We start from the raw sequence: 26,340 nt of genomic DNA on the forward strand, positions 1-26,340 counted from the left end.
GAAGTAGAAAATGGGGTTCACAGAAATGTTATGGCGCACAGGCCATTAAGAGAATGGGAGCCAATTGCATAATATATGCTTTGCCACGATCAAAATCTTTTCTCTTGAAGTGGTAAATGTCGCTGGACTTGGTAACCTGGAGTCCCAAGCAAATGCTCTGGTGACACGGGTTCAAATCCCACCCTAGCAGCTGGTGGAATTTAATAAAATTAAATAAAAATCTGGAATTGAAAGGTAATTTTGAGCCTGCTCTGCCATTCATTAAGATCACTGCTGATCTGATTATAACTTCAACCCCACATTCTGACTACAATTGTCCTTCTGTCTCTCTCTGTCATAAATATGTAAATGATTGTAAGGAGCATGACATTGGAGGCTATTGTCACAAAGGGTGGTGAGATTTGGCAAATGGGGAAGCAGGAATACACAGTTATTGATCGACAAGAGCAGATGCAATCTGAGGTGTGAACCATGCCCTTTGTGAAGATCAACAAGGAATGTGAGTTCACACTTGGTGAAAGATTGAACGACTGAGAGACCAGGGGTTCAAATATATAATCCCCAGTAAAGGCACATTTTAGGTTTCTTAATCAGGTGAATGGAGTACAAATTGGAAATTGGTGAAAACTAATTTTAAGGATCTCTACTCTTAATGTTAGGAGGTCCTGTGGCGCAGTGGTAGCGTCACTGCGTCTGACCCAGAAACTCCAGGTTCAAGTCCCTTTCCAGGACTTGATGGCCAAGGAGGTAGCGTTCATAACACGGTCAAACAGTTTGAGCAACCACCCTGAAAGATCCTTCCAATGGCAGGTGGTAAGGCTAGGAGAAAGTTCTCTTCAGTCACATGGCCTGACCAATATTTAATCGTCCACCAACACCTCAAGAGGTGATTGTTTATTTAATTGCACAAAACTAGGTCCCACGAATGGCCAGTTAGCTGCCACCTTTCTGACGTTGCAACAGTGACAACACTTTCAAAGTACTTCATTGGTTGTAAAGTGCTTTGAGACACCACCGGCGCATAGTGGCAGCAGTGTGTATCATCTAAAAGTGCAGCAACTCACCAAGGTTCCTACAGCAGCACCTTCCAAACCCGCGACTGCTATCACCTAGAAAGACAAGGGTAGCAGATGCATGGCAACAGCGTCACCTGCAAGTTCCCCTCCAAGCCACACAGCATCCTAACCAGGGGCTATATCGCTATTCCTCCACTGTCGCTGGGTCAAAATCCTGGAACCCCCTCCCTAACAGCACTGTGGGTGTACCCACGGCACACAGACTGCAGTGGTTCAAGATGGCAGCTCACCACCACCCTCTGAAGGGCAATTGGGGATGGATAACAAAAATGCTGGCCGAACCAGTGACACCCACATCCCGACAAAGAATCGACCAAAACACCAGGGGTTGCAGAATGCAAGCTTTCTTTTTTAAATAACTCAGATCTTTTCTTGCTTTCTGCAACAGTTGAAATATCAAAAATTGGCCATTCTTTTAAAACAATAGGTTGGAAAGCCTTCACTGGGCATCCCCTGAACCTCTGAGCATTCTTAGATTCTTCTAATTGCAAGAATCTTACAGACAGGTTAAAGGAAACCTCTGAACTCCTGATGAACCATTCAATCCAAGGAAAATCTATTTTTTTGACTTTCTGAAGCCAAGCTGTTCATCACAAGCTAGATTAATTATCCCAACTGGAGGGATCAACCTGGCACAGCTTCCACCTGACAGATTGGCTCCAAGAAATCACAGAATTGTTACGGCGCAGAAGGAGGCCATTCAGCCCATCGTGTCAGCACCAGCTCTCGAAACGAGCATCATAACTCAGTGCCATTCCCCTGCCTTTTCCTCGTGCCCCGACACATCTGTTTTGATTCAAATAATCATCTGTTGCCATCTTGAAAGACTCGATTGAACTTGCCTCCACCACATTCCCAAGCAGTGCATTCCGGACCCCAACTACTCGCTGTGTGAAAAAACAAATTCTAACATCACGTTTGCTTCTTTTGCAAATCACTTAATAATCTGTGCCCTCTCTTTCTCAATCCTTTTACGCGGAAGAACACTTTCTCCTCACCTATTTTGTCCAGTCCCCCCCTCATGATTTTGACCGCCTCTATCAAAACTCCTCCTGATCTCCTTCTCCCCAAGGAGAACAGTCCTAACCTTCCCAATCTATCCTCATAACTGCAGTAAGAGCATATTGGTTACTGGAGGGATTGCTTATCACATGGTAAATAAACCACTGGTAAGCAGATTCACTTTATGATGATCCCAGGAAACTGGGGTAGAATTTCAATGGAGGGTCCCATGAAAATGACTGACAGTGACCAAATTTATTTTATATCCAAGTAAAAATTTTAATTTGGGGTACATTAAAAAGTTGAATCCATAGTGACAACAGCTTCATGGTGTAAAATCACAGCTAGCCGCATAGGGGCCAGACGTAAAGTAGCAGCATCTTCTAGTAGTGACTTGTGCCATTGTTATGTCACTGGAGAAAGTTCTATGTCCAGGGGGAGAGAAAGAAAGATTGACTTTAGGTCAACCCAAAGCACTGAACAGCCAATGAAGTACGTTTGAAATGTAGTCGCTGTCGGTATGTCGAAACCGCGATAGCAGTTTGCGCATTGTAAACTCCCACACATGGTAACATGATAATGACCAGATTCTGTGATGTTGATCAAGGGATAAATATTGGCCAGGACTCCAGGGATAACCCCTCTGCTCTTCTTTGAAATAGTGAAATATTTGGAGATTAAAATCGCATGATTCCTCCTTAGCTATTGTACCACTCCACATTCAATACCGGGAGTTCCACCAGCAGAATTGCTAATGAAATCTCTCAGAACAAGACTGGGCCTCGTATTTCCAAATTTGCTAGGGAGGGTAGAAGCCAACCAAAGTAATCAGAAACCAAGCCATGATTCACATAATACAGCATGGTCATTTATAGTAAATGAAGCTGTACATGGGAGAAACTTTGGCAATGGATCAAGTTGGATCCCCGGAATTATTATCTCCATGACCGGACCCATTTCATACCAAGTGGACGTGGAGGGACAGATCGCTCATAAACTCGTGGATCACTTAGGAGTAGAGACACTCCAGTGTGGTCATCAAGAAATGTTTTCAAACCCATAAGCATCAAAGTACCTGATTGACCTGTTATCAACGTAGCTGATGTCTCCATAGCAGCAACTAGTGAATCACCTGTGCCAGAATAGATACCCATTATTGCAGTTCCTGTTAACCTCGATCCTGTGGGAGCATCTCCCAACTACAGAATTATGCCACTCGACAAGAAATAGAAAACCCCCTCAAAGACTCTATTTATAATTGTTTAACTCATGTATATGATATTTAGTTAGTGTTTAGGACTGAGTGAATTGTATAAAAAACTTAAAAGGGAGGGGGGAATGTGGTGATCGTCCCTTTAAGGACAACACAGCAGAGTAAGGGACACATGGCCTGCGCGACCAATTGGGACACGAGTGTGGAACCACCCCATGGCGTGAGAAGCTCCTATCCTAGGCAAAAATGCATTTCTGGAGCTAGCTACAGCCATGAGGCTGCTGTACAATTCTTATTAATAAATACCTCTTGTGTTCATTAATGAAATCTGTAAAAGTGCATCATTGCAGATTACCTTTTCATTTTGTGATCTTTTCTTTTTGTGATCTTGGATGCCACCCAACTTGTTGTCGATGGACCAATTAAATCTACAGAGCATGGCCAATCATTGGATGAAAGGCTTGACTATTTTAATTGCTGGCTTGCAATCTAAATGGTGATTGGTGGAGAAGACCATCACTTATACATGTTTACACTGACCTATCCTTACCCACCAGTCTCATTGAATCTTGGGATATGGGGATAGGGCAGGAAGATGACACTGAGGTAAAAGCCATAATCTGAACTGAAGAGAGAGAATGTCCTTCTTTTGGGTTTTTTTCCTGTGTTTATGTATGTATTATTAATGGGGATCTGAAATAGGACAATAATTGTTTGAGTTAAATCCCTGGATGAGTGACCAGGATTACTTGGACCGTCTGTTATCCCTGGCCCATCAGCTAATGTCAGTAGTCACAATATAAGCTGAATAGAGGCTACAGCTGCTCCTGTTAAAACCTTGTGTCACATGGGAGGTAAACCTATTGAATTTGTTCAACATTTCTGCAGTGTAAAAGTGCACAGAATGGTACACAGTGTGACCTAATGTAAGATGATGCTAACACTGCCGCATCAGTGATACTGTCTCACCTTTGCAAATGATATATTTCAAGCCAAAGACAATTGAATTATCCCCATGCTTTGTTGCTCTATTTATCTGGTTATAAATACAGCGGTCAATATGGTCGCCTTCCTTAATCCTAATTATATTTGCTCTGGAGTCGCCAGGTATCTTTCGATACCGCCATAAGGTTCAAAACCCGAATACTGATCGAAGAACCAATACACCAGTTAGTTAGTTCAAAGTCAATACTATTTATTTACACACAATAATATCTACTCATTCACAAATACCACAAACTAAACTATCTCTAACGCTAACGCCTATACTTAACTTCGGGTGCCCACTCAGTCAGAGGAACAATGGCCGTTATTCGGATCTGAGGCTGTTGGGTACAAAGAGGTACAGGAGAACAGCTAAGTTCGTCCGTCTGATGGCAAGCGTTGACCTTGGACTTACTTGCTTCTAGTGCAGCTGGTGGACGGGTCTCTCCGCTTCGAGAGCCGAGTCCAAGAGAGCGATTCTCTCTCGGGGGCTTCTTCTTATACCCAAAGGGGCTTCACGCGCTTTTGGGCGGGCCTTGAACTTGGTCCCGATTAATTGGGCCGTATCTTGATCACTCGTATTGATCTTGACCAATAAAGGGGTGGGTGCCCTGATAGCTGGGTGTGTCCTAGGTGGCCGTTGGCGTTGCTTTGTTTGTGTCTTTCTGGCGCCGGGCTGTCTGCTATAGTATCGGTTACTTGAATGTTATTCCTTTGTTCCCGGAGATGGGCCATCAATATGTTAATTGACCTATAGTTTCAGTCTCGTCTGGGAGTTGCCTTCTCAATACGCATACAGACTCTGTGCCTGCTTGCTTTCTTAACATTGTCCATATTTCCCTACAGTCATTGCGATTATCCATTTTGTATTCTGGAAGTGGCCATCCCAGATGGCTACAGCTTCTCTGAGGTTTTCTTCACATTGGATAAGCTTAAAAATTGTGACTGATATGTATAAAAAGCAGCCAATGTATCATCTGCCATTTTACACTATTGAACAAAGTCAAAATGTGGCCTCCACTTTATGTCTCATCCGAGTTCCTGCTTAAGCTTTGAACAATTAATTTTGACCATTAAGGCACCCCTGATAAAGAAACTTTAACAAAGTAAATCTGCTATATAAGTAACTTCAGATCCACAGCAATGTGATTGATTCTCAGCTGCCCTCTGAAATAGCCTAAGATGCCATTCCGTTGTATCAAAAATGTGCGACAGCCTCCCTCTCTGTTTTTCTCGGGTTTAGTTCTTGGATTTGAGCGAAAATCAGTTGACTTTCGTGTGCTTTTCTTGGGAGGACATTGGAAATGGAACATAGTGTTGGGTAGGAGGAGGCAATGAAACTAGAAATTATTTCATCCATGGTTGGTTAGATCAAAACAAGACTACAAAGAGTTGAAATAATTTAAAACATCCTTTCTTCTTATTATGGGCACAGTGAGCTCATTGCTCTGGTAGGATGAGGCAGTAAGATGCCACTATCCATGGATCATTTCCTGTGACTATTTTAAGAAATTAAGGTCCGCAGTAATTGTCACCTTCTGCTCATTTCCTGCTATTCATTCAAACCACCTCAAAGTAACCCTACATGCTGCCCCAAGCATTGACTCATACAGTCCTTAATGAAAGATTCACTTCACAAATAGCTGCAATTTTATTGCGAAAATATACTTTATTCATGAAATATCTGAAAGAAGGTTACAAAACATTTCAAAATGGGCATTGCAGGAAGTGCAATGATATTCACGTTTTCCACACAGTTCTTGTAGACAAACCTGAGCTGCTTCAATACAATTGTGATACATGGTAATATTTACTGTATACTTTTCTATGTGAGTCATACTGCCCGAGGGGTTGTAAACAAATTCCAGATCCTCAGTGCACTGCTGCTGAAAGGCCTTAGACAGTCTTACAATCCCAGACTAGACCCCAACAGTGACTAGGATACAGGACTGAAACCCCCAATATTTTAGTTTATTTGAAAGACTGTGCGGAAAGAATGATTTGCTCCAGGAGTGATTGCATGAAGAAGTGGGGCTTGGTTATATTTGAAACAAAAATTTATTGTAACTGCAATATTAAACTTTGTTTACTTTGCACTCAAAGAACAGCTTACAATTTACCCCTTTAAACGATCTTACTCAATCTCCCATTAAACAACAAGAAACAAAACATACAGATCTCAATCTCTCTCACTGTGGGAGAATTGTGGACTCAGCATCACGCAGATCAGAAGGCAACTCCTCTCTCCAAAGTTTCTCCACCAACTGCCTCTCTAATGCTTTCAAAACATCTTTCCCCACAGCTTCTCCAAAATCTGCCTCTCTGCCTTCCTTGACTCTTGTGTTCTGCTGCTTCGGACAACACAGGCTGCTACTTGATGCAGCCTTAACTAAAGGATGCTCCAGACTCTGAAATGAGTTCATCGTGTTTATTGAACTATTAACACAGTTCTCAAATGAGTTTGACTCTCTGCTAATCTAACTGTAGTAACTCAGTCTAACTGTACCAGCTTGCTCTAAGCCACGTGCTGGGCTGTGATGCTGCTGATCAACCCTGTCTAACTCTGTCTGTCTGTGCAAAGAGGCAGGGTGTGAGTGGCTCATCCCTTTTATAGTGTTTATGTCATGCCCCCTTGTGGTGATGCCACCTCTGAGTGTCCTGACTGCCCATTGGTTGTGTTCTATTCTGAGTGTTTATTGGTTGCATGTTTGCATATCATGACCCAGCAATAATCTTGTGTCTCCAAGCTGAAAAACAAATTGGGCAGGATTCTCCCCAAATGGGGCTATGTCCCCACGCTGGCTTAAAAACGCTGGCGTTTCACTCCCGAGTTTCCAATTAAAAAAAGAACAGTCGATTCAATTGCCTGCAGGGGGCTAGCAGGGACCCAGAGTGATTCACGCAGCTTTAGCTGTTGTACGGGCCCCCGTACTTCCGGTCACCAGCTGCCGTGGCGGACCCGGACCACGGAGGCAGCTTCAAAATTTAGGCCCCCCCAATAGGCCACGCACCCGAAGGACCAACCGGCCCGATCTGTCACCCGGGCGCCCATAGGGCCCCCCCCCCCCCCCGTGTCCGATCCCCTCCTGACCCCCACCAGGGCGGCCGCAGACTCAGTTCGCAGCCAACACGCCAGGTTCCCGAACAGCAATAGGTGGTTAAAACCTCGCCGTTGGGAAATTGGCCGGTTGGGAGCGGAGGATCACTGGGCGGGCCTCTGTCAATGGGACGGCAGCCGCTCGGAGTACTTTGCGAAAACACCGATTTGCGTGTCCCTGATTTTGGCGCAAAAGTTGATTCTCCGCCCCTGCGCCAAACGTAATTTTGGTGCGGGACTGCAGAGAGTCTGGCCCATTATCTCTGCAAGCGGCAGAGACATTTTGAAAGCATGAGTGGGGCAGTTGGTGGAGAAACTTTGGAGAGAGGAGTTGAATTCTGATTTGCCTGATACCGAGTCCACAATTCTCCCACGTTGAGATAGATTGAGATCTGTCCGTTTTGTTTCTTGTTATTTAATGGGAAATTGAGTAGGATTGTTTAAGGGGTAACTCCCCAGGGATTTTCCCCAATCAAACCACAGTCCATTAGCCCTGACTGAAAAACACATTCCTTTGTCAATTTCACTTTCTGGCTCCTAAAAACACGCAGGCCCTGCAAGATGGAATTCTTTAAAAAAAAAAACCATTGCAGTCAAACACATTCTAATTCCAGGCTTTTAACCTTAAATTTCCCAATACATAGAATCCAATATTCCTAAAGTCTTCCAGTCATCACAACAACCAAGAACCACCTTTATTTTTTGCAACAATGCACTTTGGTTGTAAAATACTTAATAGAACTTAACAATAGGTGTAATGCTGTAATGTGAGGTAGGGATTCTGGCAGAGTGTGTCCACCACAATCAGTAGTTTCGTCTTCTCTCTACATCCACTCTCCCAGGTCGAACTTGCAACTCTGTGTTGTAAGTTTTGCTTTTGATTTGTTCATGAAATATGGGCATTGTTCATTGGTTGCCCATCCCTAATTGCCACTGAGAAGGTAATGGTGAGGCACCGCCTTGAACTGCTTCCATCCCTGAGTTGTAGGTACGCCCACAGTGCCGTTAGGGAGGGAGTTCCAGGATTTTGACCCAGTGACAGTGAAAGAATGGTGATATATTTCCAAGTCAGGATGGTGTGTGTGTGACTTGAAGGGGAACTTGCAGATGGTGGTGTTCCCATGTGTCTGCTGCCCTTGTCCTTGTAGGTGGTAGACATTGCAGGCTTGGAAGGTGCTCCTGAAGGATGTTTGATTTGCTGTCATGCATATTGTAGATGGTCCACACTGTTGGCACTGTGTCTCACTGGTGGGGAGAGTGAATGTTTAAGAAGGTGGATGGGGTGTCAATCAAACAGGCTGCTTTGCCTTGGATGGTGTGGAGCATCTTGAGTGTTTGGAGTTGCGCACATCCAGGCAAATGGAGACTATTTGCTCACATTCCTGACTCATATCTTGTAAATGGTGGACAGGTTTTGGGGAGTCAGGAGGTAAGTTACCACCAACGCATAATTTCAGGCAAAGAAGTTATTGATTCCACAATGGTACTGAATTAACAGATTTAAATAAATGATTCCCGCAAATTTTCTTTCAAATGTTCACGGGATGTGGGTGTTGCTGACTAGTCCAGCATTTGTTGCCATCCCTAATTACCCTTGAGAAGATCACAGTGAGCCACTGCCTTGAACTGCTGTAGTCCTTGTGTTGTAGATTCACCCACAGCGCAGTGGGGGAGGGAGTTCCAGGATTTTGACTCAACAAGAGTGAAGGAATGGCGATATCTTTCCAAGTTAGGATGGTGAGTGGCTTGGAGGGGAACTTGCAGATCGCAGTGTTCCAATGCATCTGCTCCCTTTGTCTGTCTAGCTGGAGATAACAAATAAACGTCTGCCGGCGGGGTTCTTTATGCTTGTTCGGCCAGAAGTAAGCCATTACTGATCTGTTAGAGTCAATTTTGCACGATTGGCAGATTATCAGGTGCAGTCATTGCATTCTGGACAATTGCAGGTATGCTCCCCATCACTTTGTGTCCTTGGAATTCAGTGGATGGAAAGTTACAGCCTCATTTTCTGACATGCCATGGCTGTATGGAAGATTTCTCCAAAGGGAGGGAACCTCACAAGACTTATTACCCTTGATATTCCAGATTGGAGATAGCTTAGTAAGATTTACAGAAATCTTTGTAATATGGCACTGGGTCAGTTTCAGTTTCCACCATCAGATACACAGCACACATTGCACACCTCCAACTCAGTAATTTAGCTCAAGTTCTCCTTTAAGGACTTTCCAACTAATTACTAAGCAACCCCTTTTATACTCCTCCAATTAAAGTTTCTGTAAGAAGTTCAAAGCACAACTTCAGTGGCCAAGTCATTATTACGCCTTTGAAAGTAATGTATGAGTTACTAATTTTCTTTTTACAGAAAGCACAGAACTTTTTAAGCTGTTCATGTTTAAATACTAAATTACAGATAGTTGATGCAATTTTTACATCTGACATCAGGTTCATCTTTCTATTGCCGCTGCCCTCAAAATATCGTTTCCCAGCTTGAAAGTATTACTTATAGAAACCAAATTTTCAACATATCAGCTCACTAATGCAAATAATAAAATATAAGAAACTTGCATAATTCTCCAATTGTAATTATATGACAATATTAATGGTTGACAGATTAATGGTCATGTTGGTGGATAGCTTTGTATTAAAAGCAAAGCCGCAGATCAATTTGCGTTATACTGTATACTACACCGAGAATGTGTCATTATATTTCAGAATCCTTCTTGATTGAATGTGACTATTCACCAGTAATTATCGCAAGCTAAACATTAGCGTGGGTTTACTATTTAAACATATTACAACATTGTAAATTTCAATTAGGAACTTAAAAATTTTATTTAATTGATTGCCATGATTTATTCCAGTCACCCCAGTCCAAACGGCGTCTCCACATCATGATTTATTCCAACTGAGAAGTAAGCAGACTTGGCTGTGAGGCTGCATTCTTCCCTCGGAGTCAGTGGATATAAGCCCCACTGCAGAGACTTGAGTGCAAAATTGTAGTAATCCACGGGAGGCAGGAGTTCCGTCACCACACCAATATTTATTTACAATAACGATATTACAGGAGCAGCTACAAACAGTGCTGCTAGCAGTCCAGTCAACTTAAGACTCTCACAAAGCCTACACAGGTGATTATATGGGCCCCCTCAATGAGCTATCATTGAGGGGGCTCATACTCCAATTGGCCAACCAATAAAGCCAATTGGAGTTCATTACACCAATCCAGAAAGACACATCAAAGTGCAGTACTGAGGGAGGGCTGCACTGTTGGAGCTACTGGTTCTCGGATGAGACATTAAGGGCTCTGAATGCTCTCTCTCTTGAGTGGATGTAAATGATTCCATGGTACTAGTTTGAAAGTGTACAGGGGTGTTTTCCCCTGTGTCCTTGCCAATATTTCTCCCTCAATCAAAATCACTCAAAACTGATTATTTGGTTATTATTTCATTGTAGGAAGTTTGCTGTGCACTAAAATCATCCCAATAATGATAGGAAATTGGGGGGAGGGGGGAGAGGTGAAGTGTTAGGCAGAATAATGGGACCAAAGGCAGATGTGTTCCCTAGACCTGATGATCTGCATCGAAGGATCTCAAAAGAAGTGACTTCAGAGATCATAGATTTATCATAGAATTTACAGTGCAGAAGGAGGCCAATCGGCCCATTGAGTCTGCACCGGCTCTTGGAAAGAGCACCCTACCCAAGGTCAACACCTCTACCCTATCCCCATAACCCAGTAACCCCACCCAACACTAAGGGCAATTTTGGACACTAAAGGCAATTTATCATGGCCAATCCATTTAACCTGCACATCTTTGGACTGTGGGAGGAAACCGGAGCACCCGGAGGAAACCCATGCACACACAGGGAGGATGTGCAGACTCCGCACAGACAGTGACCCAAGCCGGAATCGAACCTGGGACCCTGGAGCTGTGAAGCAATTGTGCTATCCACAATGCTACCGTGCTGCCCCGTGCTGGTGGATGCATTGATTGTAATCTTCCAAAATTCCCTAGATTCCAGTGGTTTGGAAACCTGCAAATGCAACACCCCAGCTCGAGAAAGGAGACCAAAAGCAGGGAACTATGGGCCGGTCAGCTCAACATCTGTCATTTAAAAAAATGACAAATTCCATTGTTAAGGAAGTAGTAGCAGGACTTTTAAGAATGATTATAGAAGTATCATAGAGTCGTATTGCTACCACAATGTTTCTTTAACCCTTAAGCGGTGGTCAAATGACTATGAGCCGACTTTGTTTCATCAAATAATGTTTATTCACACTCGGACAATATTACAGTTATTCAATCACACCATCCAACACAAGTTATTTATTTATTTTTATAATAGATTTGGCATCCCCATTTAATTTTTTCCAATTAAGGGGCAATTTAGTGTGGCCATTCCACCTATCCTGCACATCTTTGGGTCGTGGGGGTAAAATCCACGCAAACAGGGGGAGAATGTACAACCTCCACATGGACGGTGACCCAGAGCTGGGATCGAACTTGGGACCTCGGTGCCATGAGACAGCAGTGCTAACCACCACGCCATCGTGCTGCCTAACACCAGCTATTTTACAGAATACTAAAGTTCATACTAGACCTTAACTTAACTTTAGAGTGACTAGCAAGTACCCAGACAGATAAAGGCCTTTATCTGTATTCGACTTCAGTAGCACTCGATGTTCAGTCCTTGGTCTGGACGGATGCTCTGGCACTGGTCTTCCTTCTGTTTGGTGGCGCGATGGTCCTCTTCGTGGTGGCCGGTGAAGATCACCAGAGTTTCGTTGCTGTTGCACGCTGCTGCAGAGAGAGTATCTAAGGTGGTGCAGCACCTTTTAACCTGCTTGGATTTTGCGCCCCTTTTGTGTGGTTGCTGGGTCATTGGCAATCAATTGATCAGGGTTTGATCACCCTGATTGATCAAGTCCAATCGGGCTGGCTCATCGATTTCGGGACGGGCACTCAGTGGCCATGCCTCCAAGTGTTGGGGGCATATAGGCTTTCCAACTAAGGAGTTTAGGTGCCACTGTGTCTGGTAAACAAGTGTGATTGACAGGATAGTTCTATTGTCCTGGGATGTCCTTTTTCCTGTGCATTGTAAAGTTTAGGCTGGAGCTTGCTCCTCAATGTTTATTTAAACTGCAGCCTGCTTGTCCTTAAACTTGGGCAATTCTCCCAGTGTCCGATGCAGGATGCCATCTTAGCTCGCCATTCGGCCACATATCCCTCCTCTTGATCCTAAGCGCGAAGCGTGGTGGATCACAGACACAGTACCAATACCTGCCAGGCATTCACCAGTCACTCAACAGTCAATTAAGGCCTCGTGCATTTACATAACAAATTCTGTAACATATTTACAAACATTCCAATACTAACTTTGAAATTACTAACACAAAAAGTTCTATTACTACTCATAGAAATATTACAGGCAATACAGTCAAAATCTGTGGGTCTGAGGTATATGAGTATTACCGGTACATTAGTGCAAATATCAATCTCAGTGGGTTTCTTGGTTTTACAGAATTAGAGGGGACCGCGCTTCGAGCATGGTCATACGTTTATAAAAAGTTTGTATTGCTTGGGATGTCCTGTGTGTTGATCCCGATGATGAGTGCGATGAGGTAGATTCCAGATTGCATTTTTGTTGTCCGTCTTTGTCCTGAGATGATCAAGCAGAATTTCTGTTGTTATCCTTATCTAATATTTTATTTATCTACATTTAAATGTATTTAAACTATGAGTGACCCCTTTTTTTTTAAAAGAGTCCACGAAGCTTGCAGTGGTCGGAAACTACCTTATTTAAACTAGCCCGCAAATCTGTCTCGTTGCTTTTGGTCTGCAAAATCAGAGCAGCCTGTTTTATTGAGCAGCAATCATACTTGGCCTGCGGTTTATCAGCGGTTACGTGTCTCTGCTCTTTACTGGCTTAATGGAGCGCTTTTACTGCTGCCTGCAGATTGGTGCACCTGGTCACCAGGCGTGTCGCCATTTGCTCGGCTTCATCTCTGGCCAAGGCAGGGCGTTGGGTATCTTGGTAGGCTTTCTCGCATTGGGGCTGGAAACTACCCAAATGTACTAAGCTAGTCTGATTAGCTTGTTTTAGTTCATTTATTTCTCTGGCCTTGTCTGCATCAGTTTGCTCCATCCTCTCCTGCTGTTGTTCTTTTCATCTCTTTATCTCCTCCTTCTGTCCCTCTTTTAATTTCCTCCCTTTCCTCTTTAAGCTTCTTTATTTCCTTCTCCTTTTCCTCCTCCAGCTTTTTAATGTCTTCCTCCTTTTCTTTTAACATTTTAATCACCTCTTCCTTCTCCTCCTTTAGTTTTATAATTTGTTCCTCCTTCTCCTCCTCCTGCAACTGCTTTGCCTTTTCTAATTCTTCACGAACAGTTTTTAAAACCCATTTGGTTCCTCCGAACTGCACTAAGCAGCTCACTATGGCCATCGTCTTCTCATATCTGGCTGCTCGCTTTCCCTGAGCCTTCGTTAAATTGTCCCAGTACTTCTGTCCGAAGGCTCCGGGACCTTGCTCGGTATTTGAACAAAATCTTGCCCATAGGGGCCACCCTTTCTTCTTTATATAATCTCTTATTTTCTCTTCCCATATGAGACAATTCTCTACCTCTGAGCTCTTTCCTGCCATTCTCAAGGACGAGGGATAGGGAGTCGACTGAACTGCGGGTACGACTTTGGCTATATTCCGGTCTTAATCTCTCTGAGAAATAAATGCAAACTTGTGGAGGTTGCCCTATCCTTATTGTTAGTCACACGTGCAATTAGTACACAATTCCCCCGCCCCCAGAAAAAATTTATTTGTCCAATACGGAGTACACATCTGTGGGTTTGATTTTTAAATAATCTTTCAATAGAGAACCTTCTACTCCTTTCGATTTACTTGAAATCCTAGCCATCTGGTAGGGCATCCGCTGTCTTAATTCGGACACCGGCTAAATCTTCATCAATATTAGGTTTTGTGGGAATCGATATCGGAGCAACAAAGTCATTTCTTGACAATATCTCACCAGAGTTCGGTAATTGTTGCTACGTGTGTCTTTAACCCGTATGCGGTGGACAAATGTCTGCGAGCCGGCTTTGTTTAATCAAATAGTATTTATTCACACTCTCTCAATGTTACAGTTAATCAATCACACCATCCAACACAAGTTATTTTACAGACTACTAAAGTTCATACTAGACCTTAACTTAACTTTAGAGTGACTAGCAAGTACCCAGACAGATAAAGGCCTTTATCTGTATTCGACTTCAGTAGCCCTCGATGTTCAGTCCTTGGTCTGGTCTGATGCTCTGGCTCTCGTTTTCCTTCAGTTTGGTGGAATGATGGCCCTCTTCGTGGTGGCCGGTGAAGATCACCGTTGTTTCGTTGCTGTTGCACGCTGATGCAGAGAGAGTATCTAAGGTGGTGCAGCACCTTTTAACCTGCTTGGATTTTGCGCCCTTTTGTGTGGTCTCTGGGTCATTGCCAATCAATTGATCAGGGTTCGATCACCCTGATCGATCAAGTCCAATCAGGGGCTGCCACATTGACTTCGGGGCGGGCACTCAATGGCCAGGCTTGCAAGTGTTGGGGGCATGTAGGCTTTCCAAATAAAGAGTTTAGGTGCCGCTGTGTCTGGTAAACAAGTGTGATTGACAGGATAGTTCTATTGTTCTTGGGATGACCTGGAGATGGCCTTTTTCCTGTGCATTGTAAAGTCTAGGCCGCAGCTTGCTCATCAATGTTTATTTAAACTGCAGCCTGCTTAAACTTGGACAATTCTCCCAGCATCCTATGCAGGTCGCCATCTTAGGTGGCTATTTGGCCACAAGTCTCCACCATGCATTAGGAGGCCATTCAACCCATTGAGCCTGCACTGACTCGCCGAAAGAGCACAATACCTATGTCCAATCCCCACCCTATTCCCGTAATCCTACAATCCCTAACCTTTGGACACTTAAGGGACAATTTAGCAAGAAGATCAAAATATACTTATGACCTAGCCAGTCAAGCTTTGCCATGTAATCTCAACACTTGGCAACAGACAGAACCTAATTGAAGTAGAAGATTCGGGGCAGCACGGTAGCATGGTGGTTAGCATAAATGCTTCACAGCTCCAGGGTCCCAGGTTCGATTCCCGGCTGGGTCACTGTCTGTGCGGAGTCTGCACGTCCTCCCCGTGTGTGCGTGGGTTTCCTCCGGGTGCTCCGGTTTCCTCCCACAGTCCAAAGATGTGCGGGTTAGGTGGATTGGCCATGCTAAATTGCCCAGAGTGTCCTAAAAAGTAAGGTTAAGGGGGGGGTTGTTGGGTTACGGGTATAGGGTGGATACGTGGGGCTGAGTAGGGTGATCATTGCTCGGCACAACATCGAGGGCCGAATGGCCTGTTCTGTGCTGTACTGTTCTATGTATGGAACAATCTGTCTGGACTGTATACGCAGAACAACACTTTTCACTGTGCCTCTATACACATGATAATAAATCAATAAATCAGAATCAACATGGTATTATGATAGGGAAATTGTATTTGACAAATTTATTAGAGGTCCTTGACAATGTAGCAAGCAGGATGAATAACGGAGAAATAGGAGATATTGTACATTTGGATTTCTAAAGGTCATTCGGAAAGGCTCCCCATAAAAGGTAACTGCACAAGATAAGCGCTCATGGTGGTTGGAGGCAATAGCATGACCAGGGGAATAGCTAACTGATAGAAAACGCAGAGTCAGGATAAATTAGTCAGTTTAAATTGGCAAACTGTAACTGGTGAAGTGTCACAGAGATCAGTGTTACGGCCTCAATTATTTACAGTCTGTATTGATGATTTGGATGAAAGGACCAAGTCTATTGTAGCTAAATTTGCTGATGATACGAAGGTAGGTGGGAAAGCGAATGAAGACAAGAAGAGGCTGCAAAGGAATATAGATTGTTTGAAAGGGCAAATGTTTGACAGATGGAGTATAATGCAGGAAAATGTGAAATGACCCAATTTGGTAGGAAGAATAGAAAAACAAAATATTTTAAAAGGAGAGCGACCACAGAATGCTGTGGTAGAGAGGAACCTGGGTGTCCTTATACATGAAATATTAAAAGGTTAGCATGTAGGTAATTCGGCAGCAAATGGAATATTGCCTTTATTGCAAGGGGGCTGGGGAATAAAAGTTGGGAAGTCTTGCTATAGTGGTACAGCGAGTTTGTATGACCACATCTAGAGTACTGCATCCTGTTTTGGTCTGTATTTATTTAAGGAGGGATGTACTTACATTGGAGGTAGTTCAATGATGCTTCACCAGCTTGATTTCTGGGATGAAGGGGGTTGTCTTGTGAGGAAAGGTTGAACAGGTTCGGCTTACACACATAGGAATTTAGAAGAATGAAAGGTGATCTTATTGAAACATATAAGATGCAGGGCGGGAGCCTTGAATTACGTTGGAATTATAGGGGAGTCAAGAGTTATAGGGAATAGGCAGGACAGTGGAATGGAGGCCAAGCTCAGGTCAGCCACGATCTTACTGAGAGATGTACGTAGTAGGTTCAAAGGGCCAAATGGACTGCCCATCCTATTTCTAATGTTTTTTTATTGGTTGTTTTGTTTCTAAAGCACTTTGGGAAATTGTGAAAGGTGCTATGGAAATACAAATCTGGATTCTTTTCTTCCTTTATTTCAAGGATTTCAATAATTCTTTAAAAACCCTTTCTTTTCCCCTCCCCTCCGAAGGAATTGAAGACACTTTCAAAACTGCGGCCACTGAAATGAGTCTAATGGCTGGAGGTGAAGATATAAATGCTACAGAATTATTTGGAATAGGTAGGTTTCTGGTCTTGTTGAATGTAAAGCTAAAAGACTACATTTTTAAGGTAAATTATATTCAAGAATTATGGATCTAGTCACGTGGCACAGAACTATAGAATCAATGCCACTTTATAGCTATGTATCCAAGTGTTGCTGGGGCGTGAGTCACTTTAAAAGAACATTGCCTTCACATAAGGAGGATAGGAAAACTTGGCCGCAATTTTCCAGTTCTTCACGCCAGCGGGATCGTTCACTCCGAGCGATATGAACAGACATGCTCGCCTAACCCGCCATGAGTTTGACCCTTCCCTTCAATCTTTGGCAATGTGATGATTCAAGTAACCTAAAAAATTGTATCATGGACATATCAGTTAAAAGTGAACTCCCAACAATACCGGCATACAATTGTTGGGTTGTTTCCCTCCTCTGCCTCCTTAAGCAGGTGGCGTCTGCCATATGCAACAGATGAAGTTATGACAATGCATGAAATTAGTGCTGGATTGGCAAGGCTTTAATTAACAGGGCAGCATGGCAGCGCAGTGGTTAGCACAGTTGCTTTACAGCTCCAGGGTCCCAGGTTCGATTCCTGGCTTGGGTCACTGTCTGTGCGGAGTCTGCATGTTCTCCCTGTGTCTGCGTGGGTTTCCTCTGGGTGCTCTGGTTTCCTCCCACAGTACAAAGATGTGCATTGGCCATGTTAAATTGCCCTTAGTGTCCAAAAAGGTGGGGGTGGGGTTACTGGGTTACGGGGATAGGGTTACAGGGATATGGTGGAGGTGTGGGCTTGGTTAGAGATCTCTTTTCAAGGGCCTGTGCAGTCTTGATGGGCCGAATGGCCTCCTTCTGCACTGTAAATTCTATGTCTATGTAAACCTGATGGCAGCCCATTGCTGAGTGATTTGTGGGTGTGTCAAGGCCGTAAGCCTTCATATGCTTGAACAACGCAAGTCGCTGTAAGTAGTAGGGGAGCCACCAAACTGCCTTTCATAGGTGGGCTGAGGAAGGGTAGCAAACCTGCAGTAATCTTGAGGGCCTTTTTGTAGCTGGTTGTAGTCCTACATTTGCAGTGGCCTAGCGGACTTACCAACCCTGCTATGAGATCGAGACAGTTGGCAGAAGGAGGAATGAGGAAATAAAATATTGTGCGAGAATCTTTTGCATCTGTGAAGCGTGTGAAGTTGGTGACATCCTTTCTTCAACGAGAGTTGATGGATGTGCAGTAAATAATCAATTTCACTTAGGGAGTGGGCCCATTTGGTGCACCTCCATTGATGGCTGTGAAGGCCAATCCTGGAGAGGTAGGTTCCACCCCACTTGAAGCAGCCACATGACTCTGTAGGTTGTTGTTTTTGATGTTGCCATATGTCGCCAAGGTGTTGTACCCACTGGTCGTCACGGTAGCGCACACCGGCCCACAGGAGGTGCGGCCATTTCCCTCTTTCACCAGCCAATGACATCCAGGTGGGATAGTTGATGTTGAGGGCCTTCATGTCACACTTGCAAACATCCTTGCCCCGCTGGTCATCTGGCTGCAGCTACCTCACCATACAGATACCACGTTATTGCCCTCATTTCTGCAGCTTTACCATCTTTCTGATTAAAAGGTTCTCGCTGGGTAGAGCCTGTTTTTTTTGTAATGGGTGGGACACTTAACACACAAAAACATCAGACTTATTGCAATAAGTGCTTTTATTAATTACGAGCTTAATGAGTAATGCCTCAAGTGAGATTAAAGACATTCACCAGAATTTTGTGAAATAAATAGTTTTGTTTAAATTCCAGTAAAGCGTTTTGATTTTTAAAAAAAAACAAATGTTTGTGGCAGAGTTGTGCGCTGCCAATGCTTCCACTTGCCACATTCCAGCTGCAAAGTAATCAAAACTTTTCTTAAAGATTAAAACGTCCCTGAGGCTAGAAGAGTTGAGGTCAAAGATGAGCCATGATTGTACTGAATGGTGGAGCAGGCTCAAAGGGCTAGATGGCAGATTCCTGCTCCTCTTTCTTACGATCTGTCTTCTGGTGATGATTATCATGGCTTTGTAAATGGGGGTTTTCTGTGCAGATTCTCTGCGATAGTGATGGTGTGTTTGTTTTAAAAAGCCAATATTAACATTTTAAATATTCCCTCCCCACTGCCGACCCAATCAGATACTGACAGCTGTGAAAGATGGATGAACTGTAAGAGTGAATTCTTGAAGAAGTACATGCACAAAGTTCTGAACGATCTCCCCAGCTGCCCTTGCTCCTATCCGACAGAGATTGCCTACAGCACGACTGATATCTTTGACCAACCCAAACAGAAAGACTTTCGCTGGAAGGATGCAAGTGGTCCCAAGGAGCGCCTGGAGATCTACAAACCAACAGCGCACTACTGCATTCGTTCTATGCTGTCCCTGGAAAGCACAACGCTAGCTGCACAACACTGTTGCTATGATGACAACATGCAACTAATCACGCGGGGTAAAGGTGGAGGCACACCAAATCTTATCAGCACCGAGTTCTCAGCAGACTTGCATTATAAAGTGGACATTCTTCCATGGATCATTTGCAAAGGGGACTGGAGCCGGTACAATGAGGTCAGACCCCCGAATAATGGTCTAAAATGCACAGATAATCCTTCAGATGAAGTTTACGAAAGGCAGTTCCGAGAAGCCAGGGAGTATTAAAAGCAGTTCCTTCCCAGGGCTCGGATTAATAGACCGAATGCTCACCGCAGCTTTCTGGAGCAGTATTTCATTTTCATGTGTGGAAAGACATCCAGATCACTGGATATGTGCACCCGAAACATTAAAATACCATAGAACAGAGTTCAGTCACTTGGCATCTTGTCGAGGCATTGCTTTGCCTGCTCCAAACTTTTGAGGACCGATTGTTTTTTTGGCAGCAGCAGGCTAGTAGTTCAAAGGGAAAGCTGTGGCCCATTTTGAACACAGGCAATCAAAGGGAAACACATTTGTTTAATCTAATTCCGTTAGAGGGAACGGGGAGGGTGTGTGTGTGGGGAGGCAATCCACGGTTTTCAAAGTATTCTGTGGATTGGAGGCATTTTCAGTGAATTTTAACTATAGACAAAGGAAGTGGCACTTTTAAAAGTTTTGTCCTTTTTCTCTCCCCCCCCCCTCCACCCATTTCCCCCCCCCCCCCCCCCCCTCTCCCTCCCTCCGTCCCCCCCCAACTCCCTCCCATTGGCTTCCATGTGCTCTTGAGACCCCTCAAGAGGCTGTTTTTAAGGTATGGCTTGTACTGAATGCAAAAATATGTTCCACAGAATCTCACTTTGTAAAATTGTTACAGAAGAGAATTTTCTCATTCAAACCTCTTTTAAACAAATGTTCCTAAGATTTTTTTAAAGTCTGCATTATTTTTGTATATTATTTATTGAGCTGTGGTCACACAGACGCACTCCCATTCACGCGCACTCTCTCTCTCTCACACACACAACACACATGGGCACACAATGCTTCATGTGGTTTGCTTCTTTTAGATACTATCTAGGCTTTGAACCAGCAGAGCTAAGGGTGAGCAAGAGAGTATTACAAGCAACTCTTAAAATAAATGGGGATTGAATTTGAAGTGTGACGTGAGGCTGTCCTCCCCTCCCCCCCCCCCCCTGCCCCTCCCCTCCCACAGAGCCGCTGACCTCTATAAACCAGAACGCACAAATCAGCTTCAGATGTGCTGTTGTTGGTGGCTGCACTGCCCAGCATTCTTGTGCCTTCTAACCTGATGTACCGCGTCTATTTTTAATTTCTGTCCCAAAGCAACCATTGGACATTCTCATTTCCTGGAGTGAGAGGGTGGGGTGGGTGTGGTGGTGGGGGGTGGGTGGTGGGGTCGCGAGTGCAGGTTAAATTTATGTTCATTGCACCTTGTTTTCTTTAAGGCGCAAGTGCCTCAGAAACGTTTAGTCTTAACCGCCGGTCCCTTATATTAGCTCCAGCTTAAGGTTACCATTTTGCAGAGGGATAAAAAAGAACTGTGATCTTTATCTAATCATCCAATCTGCCCAGGAAGCCCCGGAGATCAAAGGAAGGTGCATTTATTTAGCACTATGTCAAGTTATAAACAGTTCAGCGGCAGAAACACAATCTGTCCTAGCTTGAATCCTTTCTGAATGGCATTACCTGTCTTCCTAAATGAACCCTACCAACAGCCCATTCTCAGCTGCTCAGCGTTAAAACAGAAATCCTTCAACACGTTACAGAAATCCTTTTATAAAACTCATCGCCACTTCCGTTGATGAAAATGGGTGTTCACTTTATAAAAATAATAATTTAACATAATAATTATATGTTTAATGTTTTGGAGACTTAAAAATACCTTCTAATGCACTGGTACAAAAACAGGAAGAGCATATAATAGATGCAGTGATTACAACTTTAAATGTTGACAAACACTTTGTGAACAAGTTTGGTCTTTAAGCCAGATAAATAAATTCATAACTGTGATTTCCCCCGCCCCACCACCACCATGCGGTTCCTGGCCTCAAAAAATGAGGATCCTCCATGGATAGTGGGCTGGAGCACAAGTCACCAGTATTAACTGAGCACCAGTAAATTGGTAATTGATGAGTAGATGTTGCTTGACTGATTTGTCACTCTCTCCGTCACTTCACTGATGAATTATAGAAGATTAAGCAAATGGTAACTGGCCTGGTTACATTTATTCTGTTCGAGGGGCGGCACGGTGGCGCAGTGGCTAACACTGCTGCCTCACGGCGGCGAGGATCCGGGTTCGATCACAGCTCCGGGTCACTGTCTGTGTGTCGTTTGCACATTCTCCCCGTGTTTGCGTGGGTTTCACCCCCACAGCCAAAAAGATGTGCAGCATAGGTGAATTGGCCATGCTAAATTGCCCCTTAATTGGAAAAAAATGAATTGGGTGCTCTAAATTTTAAAAAAAGCTTATTCTGTTCTTTGTGGTTAGCAGATAACCTTCATAATCTTCCACATCTGTCACTAGGTTCCAGTGACACAGCTATGCTGTAATAGCCTGGCAATGGGAGCAGTTTCTCTGGTCTTCAGCACCACAGTTGGGAGTTTATTATTGTTGAGGGAGGTACCCTTTGTCACTTCTTAATGTCCTGGGAAGCAAATCAAATTTTCTGCTGGGCACTTTAGCAGAGGGAAAATGTAGCAGATTATCATCACATACATCATCTCAAATCGGGGAGATAAATGACCAGTCAATATAATTCATTTGATGTTAATAGTGGGACTCAGGGACTTGGAGGAATGCCCTTGCTTCTCTTCGAATAGTGCCCTGGAATCTGAATCATCACAAAAGACAGGCCTGGTTTAATGTTTATGAAAAGCTACACCTCTGATAATCTAGCACCTGTTCAGTATTGCGTCCAGAATAGGTCAAATATCCAGTGTGGGACACAAGTCATGAGCAGGCTTTCTTTACAATGAGCATGTGGAACTCGGTGCTGTAGCCATCTGGGGTGGCCACGTCCCGATTACAAAATGGACATTTTGCAAAGAATGCAGGGAAAATGGACAATACTGAGAAAGCAAGCAGTTGCAAGGTTTGTCTATTGATTGGAGTTTGCAGCTCCCAGACAAGACCGATACAGCAAAGCCATTACCCTACTAATGAGCCATCTCCGAGGACAAAACAGTAACATTTAGGTAAGCGATACTAAAGCAGACACCCCGGCGCCAGAGGAGACTAGAACAAAGCAGGCCAATGGCCACCTAGGACCCGGCCAGCAATCAGGGCACCCACCCCTTTTATTGGAGGAAATCGATACCGATGATCAAGATGTGGTCCAATTAATTGGGACCAAGTTCAAGGCCCACCCAAAGGCGTGCAAAGCCCCCTTTGGGTATAAGAAGAAGCCCCCAAGAGAGAATCGCTCTCTTGGCCTTGGCTCTCAGCGAGGAGAAACCTGCCTAGCAGCTGCACCAGAACAAGTAAGTCCAAAGTCAACGCACGCAACGAGACAGATGCTCCTAGCTACTATTCCGTACCAGCTCAACCCCAGCAGCCTCAGAACCGGACAACGGCCATAGTTCCTCTGACTGAGTGGACACCCGAAGCTAAGTATAGGCTTTAGTAGTAGTGATAGTTTAGTTGGTAGAGTTTTGTGCATGAGTATATTTGACTGTGTGTGTAAATAAATGAGCATTGATTTCGAACTTACTAACTGGTGTATCGAGTCTTTGATCGGTATTCGGTTTTGATCTTGTGGCGGTATCGAAAGATACCTGGCGACTCTTGAGCAAACATAATTAGAATTAAGGAAGGCGACCATATTAACCGCCATAAATAGAACCAATTAAAGAGAGAACACAACGAAAAACATTTACTGGCGACTCCTGACGGGACTCAATTTAGAAGTGGCCTAACCACTCCGAGAGAACCCAAATTTGAATTGAGAATCCAATTAGAAACAGAAATACCACAAGCGTAAGAACAATACTGACCAAGCCTCTGAGATTTGGAAGTGTGTTAATGTATGCGTACTAACAGGGATATAAGGTAAACCTGAGATTTTGTTGTGTAAAACTGTCGGGAGTTTTGTAGGCCGGAAATTAGCGTAAGCTGTACCCGTGTTTACATCACCACTTTATCACCCCCTGTTCCAAATTCAGTAGAGAACCCAGAGATAGAGAAGATGGCAATGAAGGCAACGGAACACTTTATGAACCCCCAGGAATTCGAGGTCGCAGCGGCCAGTAGAGTAGGACAGTGTCCCGTATGGGAAGATGAGATCAGAAAATATCTCAAAGGGAAAGGATGGCCCCTTTGGAGTGAATTCTGCGCCAATGACGAAACAGGTCCCGGGAGTATAGGACATACTTGGTGGGAGAACCTGTCAGAGATCCACAAGAAGAGCTTAGGGAAAGCTCGCAAGCCGATGGCAATCGTGTCCTGTTTGGCACAATTGCGAGGCACAGAGGAGGTCGTTAGGACACTCCGTAGAGAGATTGAGGAGAGAGACAGAAATAGTGAGGTAGATGTGAGCGAAGTTGAGAAGGAGAATAAGGATTTAAGGGAGCAGTTAGCAGCGAGGGACAGAGAGGTGGATGATGCCAAGAGGGCACACCAGTCTTGTCTCGTGCATTTGATTAGTTTCCAAACCCAATATGATAAGGCCTATCAGGACACGCAACGTGCGGTCTTAGTAAGACAAGAGACCGAGCAACAAGTTGAGAAATTGCAGATCCTTCAGTCGTGGCAGCCCTTCCCGACCCACAGAATGTAGGAGGAGGCACACTCTAAGAAATGCACACAGCGATCCTAGATGTGATCGGCTATAACAGAGGAGACCCGGTAGAAGGTCTAAACAAGTGTAGGCAAAAGAAAACAAAGCACCCCACAGCGTTTGCTGGACGCTTGTGGATACACTTCACAGCAGTTTTCGGAGAGTTAGCCCGCACCCATTTGTCCGCAGATAATATGGCCAAATGGACTCGAATCCTGGTCTCGCACGCGACAGAGGCAGGACAGAGAGCTTGCGCAAATTATGACCCCTCAGACGAGGCCCACAATGAAAAATGGGTTTTGAAAAGGTTGTCCCACCCCACGTTTGGGAGCAATCAGTCCAAGGCAAAACCGCATTTATAACGGCAGATGAAGAGCAGGCAGATGCTAACATGAATCCAATTAAAGTGCACCAGAACCCCGCATGGTTAATGAGGGCAGGAACAGCCCACCCCAGCCCAATTCCCAAGAGTGTTACAATTGTGGACAGTTAGGACACTTTGCAAGAGAGTGCAACGTCCCCCAAAAGCAGCAGAGAAAACCAACAGACAGGCACCCTAAATAGGAATAGGTCAAAGCCGATCCATAGCGTTAGTGCCAGTTCAGAGAATGGAGACATGTACGGCACCGACTGATGGTGTTCGGGCTCCACAACCTGGGTCTGCGACACCTTTTGGGATAATGGGATAAGTCCGGTCGACCGGTTGTAGCAGGCAAAGTCCGGGGACACCCTGTAGAATTGCTTTGGGACACAGGAGGGTCCCGCACTACACTCAATTCCTCCACGATGTTTCAACGAGACACGTGGCCCACAACAGATACCATCACACTCAGCGGCTTTACAGGTCATTTACAACAGGGACACATCACGGTCACTGTAGCAATACAAATAGGTAACATTACAACTAAGCACCCCGTAGTTTTGGTTGATCTGCCCCAGACAGCTGAACATATCCTAGGGATCGATTTTATGAGCTCCCACAATCTTTCTTTTGATCCAGTAAACAAGTGTGTTTGGAAAATGGCAAAGGCAGCACGAGCCCCTGCCACGCTCACAGTTGGAGAGTATGAGAACAGGATTAGCTCAGTAGGAGACTTCTGGTTCGACCCTCGAGCCATTAGTCCAGACAAACAGGTTAGGGCAGTCCTGCAGGAACACAAAGCGGCACTTGCACAGCACAAGCATGAATGAGGCAAGTTGGCTGGCTCTGTGCATATTACAGGTCCGGACCCCAGACCCCAGAAGCAGTACGGATTTCCCCAGGAAACAGAGGGAGAAATCTCAAAGGAAATAGAGAGTTTACTTGACCAAGGCGTATTGAGATCAGTAGCCTCCACAAACAACGCACCCATTTGGCCCATCAGGAAACCGGATGGATCATGGCGACTGACCATTGATTACCGGGAATTGAACAAAGTAACCCCAGCAGCAGCCCCCACTGTAGCCACGAGTCCCGAGACCATGCTCAAGCAGGGACTCCAGTCAAAATCTTTTTCGGTTTTGGACATTAGCAATGGCTTTTGGTCCATTCCATTGGATAAAGCGTGCCAGTACAAATTCACCTTTACATTCCAGGGACAACAATATACGTGGACATGCCTTCCACAAGCGTTCCACAACTCCCCCTCCATTTTCCACCGACAGCTGGCAAATGGATTAGCAACATTTTCCCGCCCCGATTGTCTGGTCCAGTATGTAGATGACTTGCTACTACAAACAGACACAAATGGAGAGCACATTTCGCTTCTCGCTGAACTCCTAGGACTCCTCAAAGAAATTGGATGTAAAATCAACCCCAAGAAGGCCCAGACTTTGAAAGAAAAAGTGATTTACTTGGGTACAGTAATCACACATGGTAAACGCAAGATCGAACAAAAGAGAATTGACTCAATTGTCAAATTGCCCCTTCCCCACAATGTCTCAGCCCTCCGGTCATTTCTAGGACTGGTTGGCTACTGCCGAAACCATAT

The 26,340-nt window shown here is 44.5% G+C and overlaps 1 protein-coding gene across 1 annotated transcript in view; it reads left to right on the forward strand.

Annotated features, from left to right (window-relative positions):
• Window positions 1–20,276, forward strand: part of ism1 (isthmin 1) — a 114,874-nt gene extending 94,598 nt beyond the window's left edge. Inside the window, exons 5-6 of the mRNA XM_038806835.1 lie at window positions 17,083–17,172; window positions 19,306–20,276. Coding sequence (XP_038662763.1) covers window positions 17,083–17,172; window positions 19,306–19,823 — 608 coding nt within the window. The 3' untranslated portion in view covers window positions 19,824–20,276. The remainder of the gene's footprint in view (window positions 1–17,082; window positions 17,173–19,305) is intronic.
• Window positions 20,277–26,340: the final 6,064 nt, after the last annotated feature.

The sequence above is a fragment of the Scyliorhinus canicula genome, chromosome 1 (genome assembly GCF_902713615.1).
Source record: "Scyliorhinus canicula chromosome 1, sScyCan1.1, whole genome shotgun sequence".
Taxonomy (NCBI): Eukaryota; Metazoa; Chordata; class Chondrichthyes; order Carcharhiniformes; family Scyliorhinidae; genus Scyliorhinus; species Scyliorhinus canicula.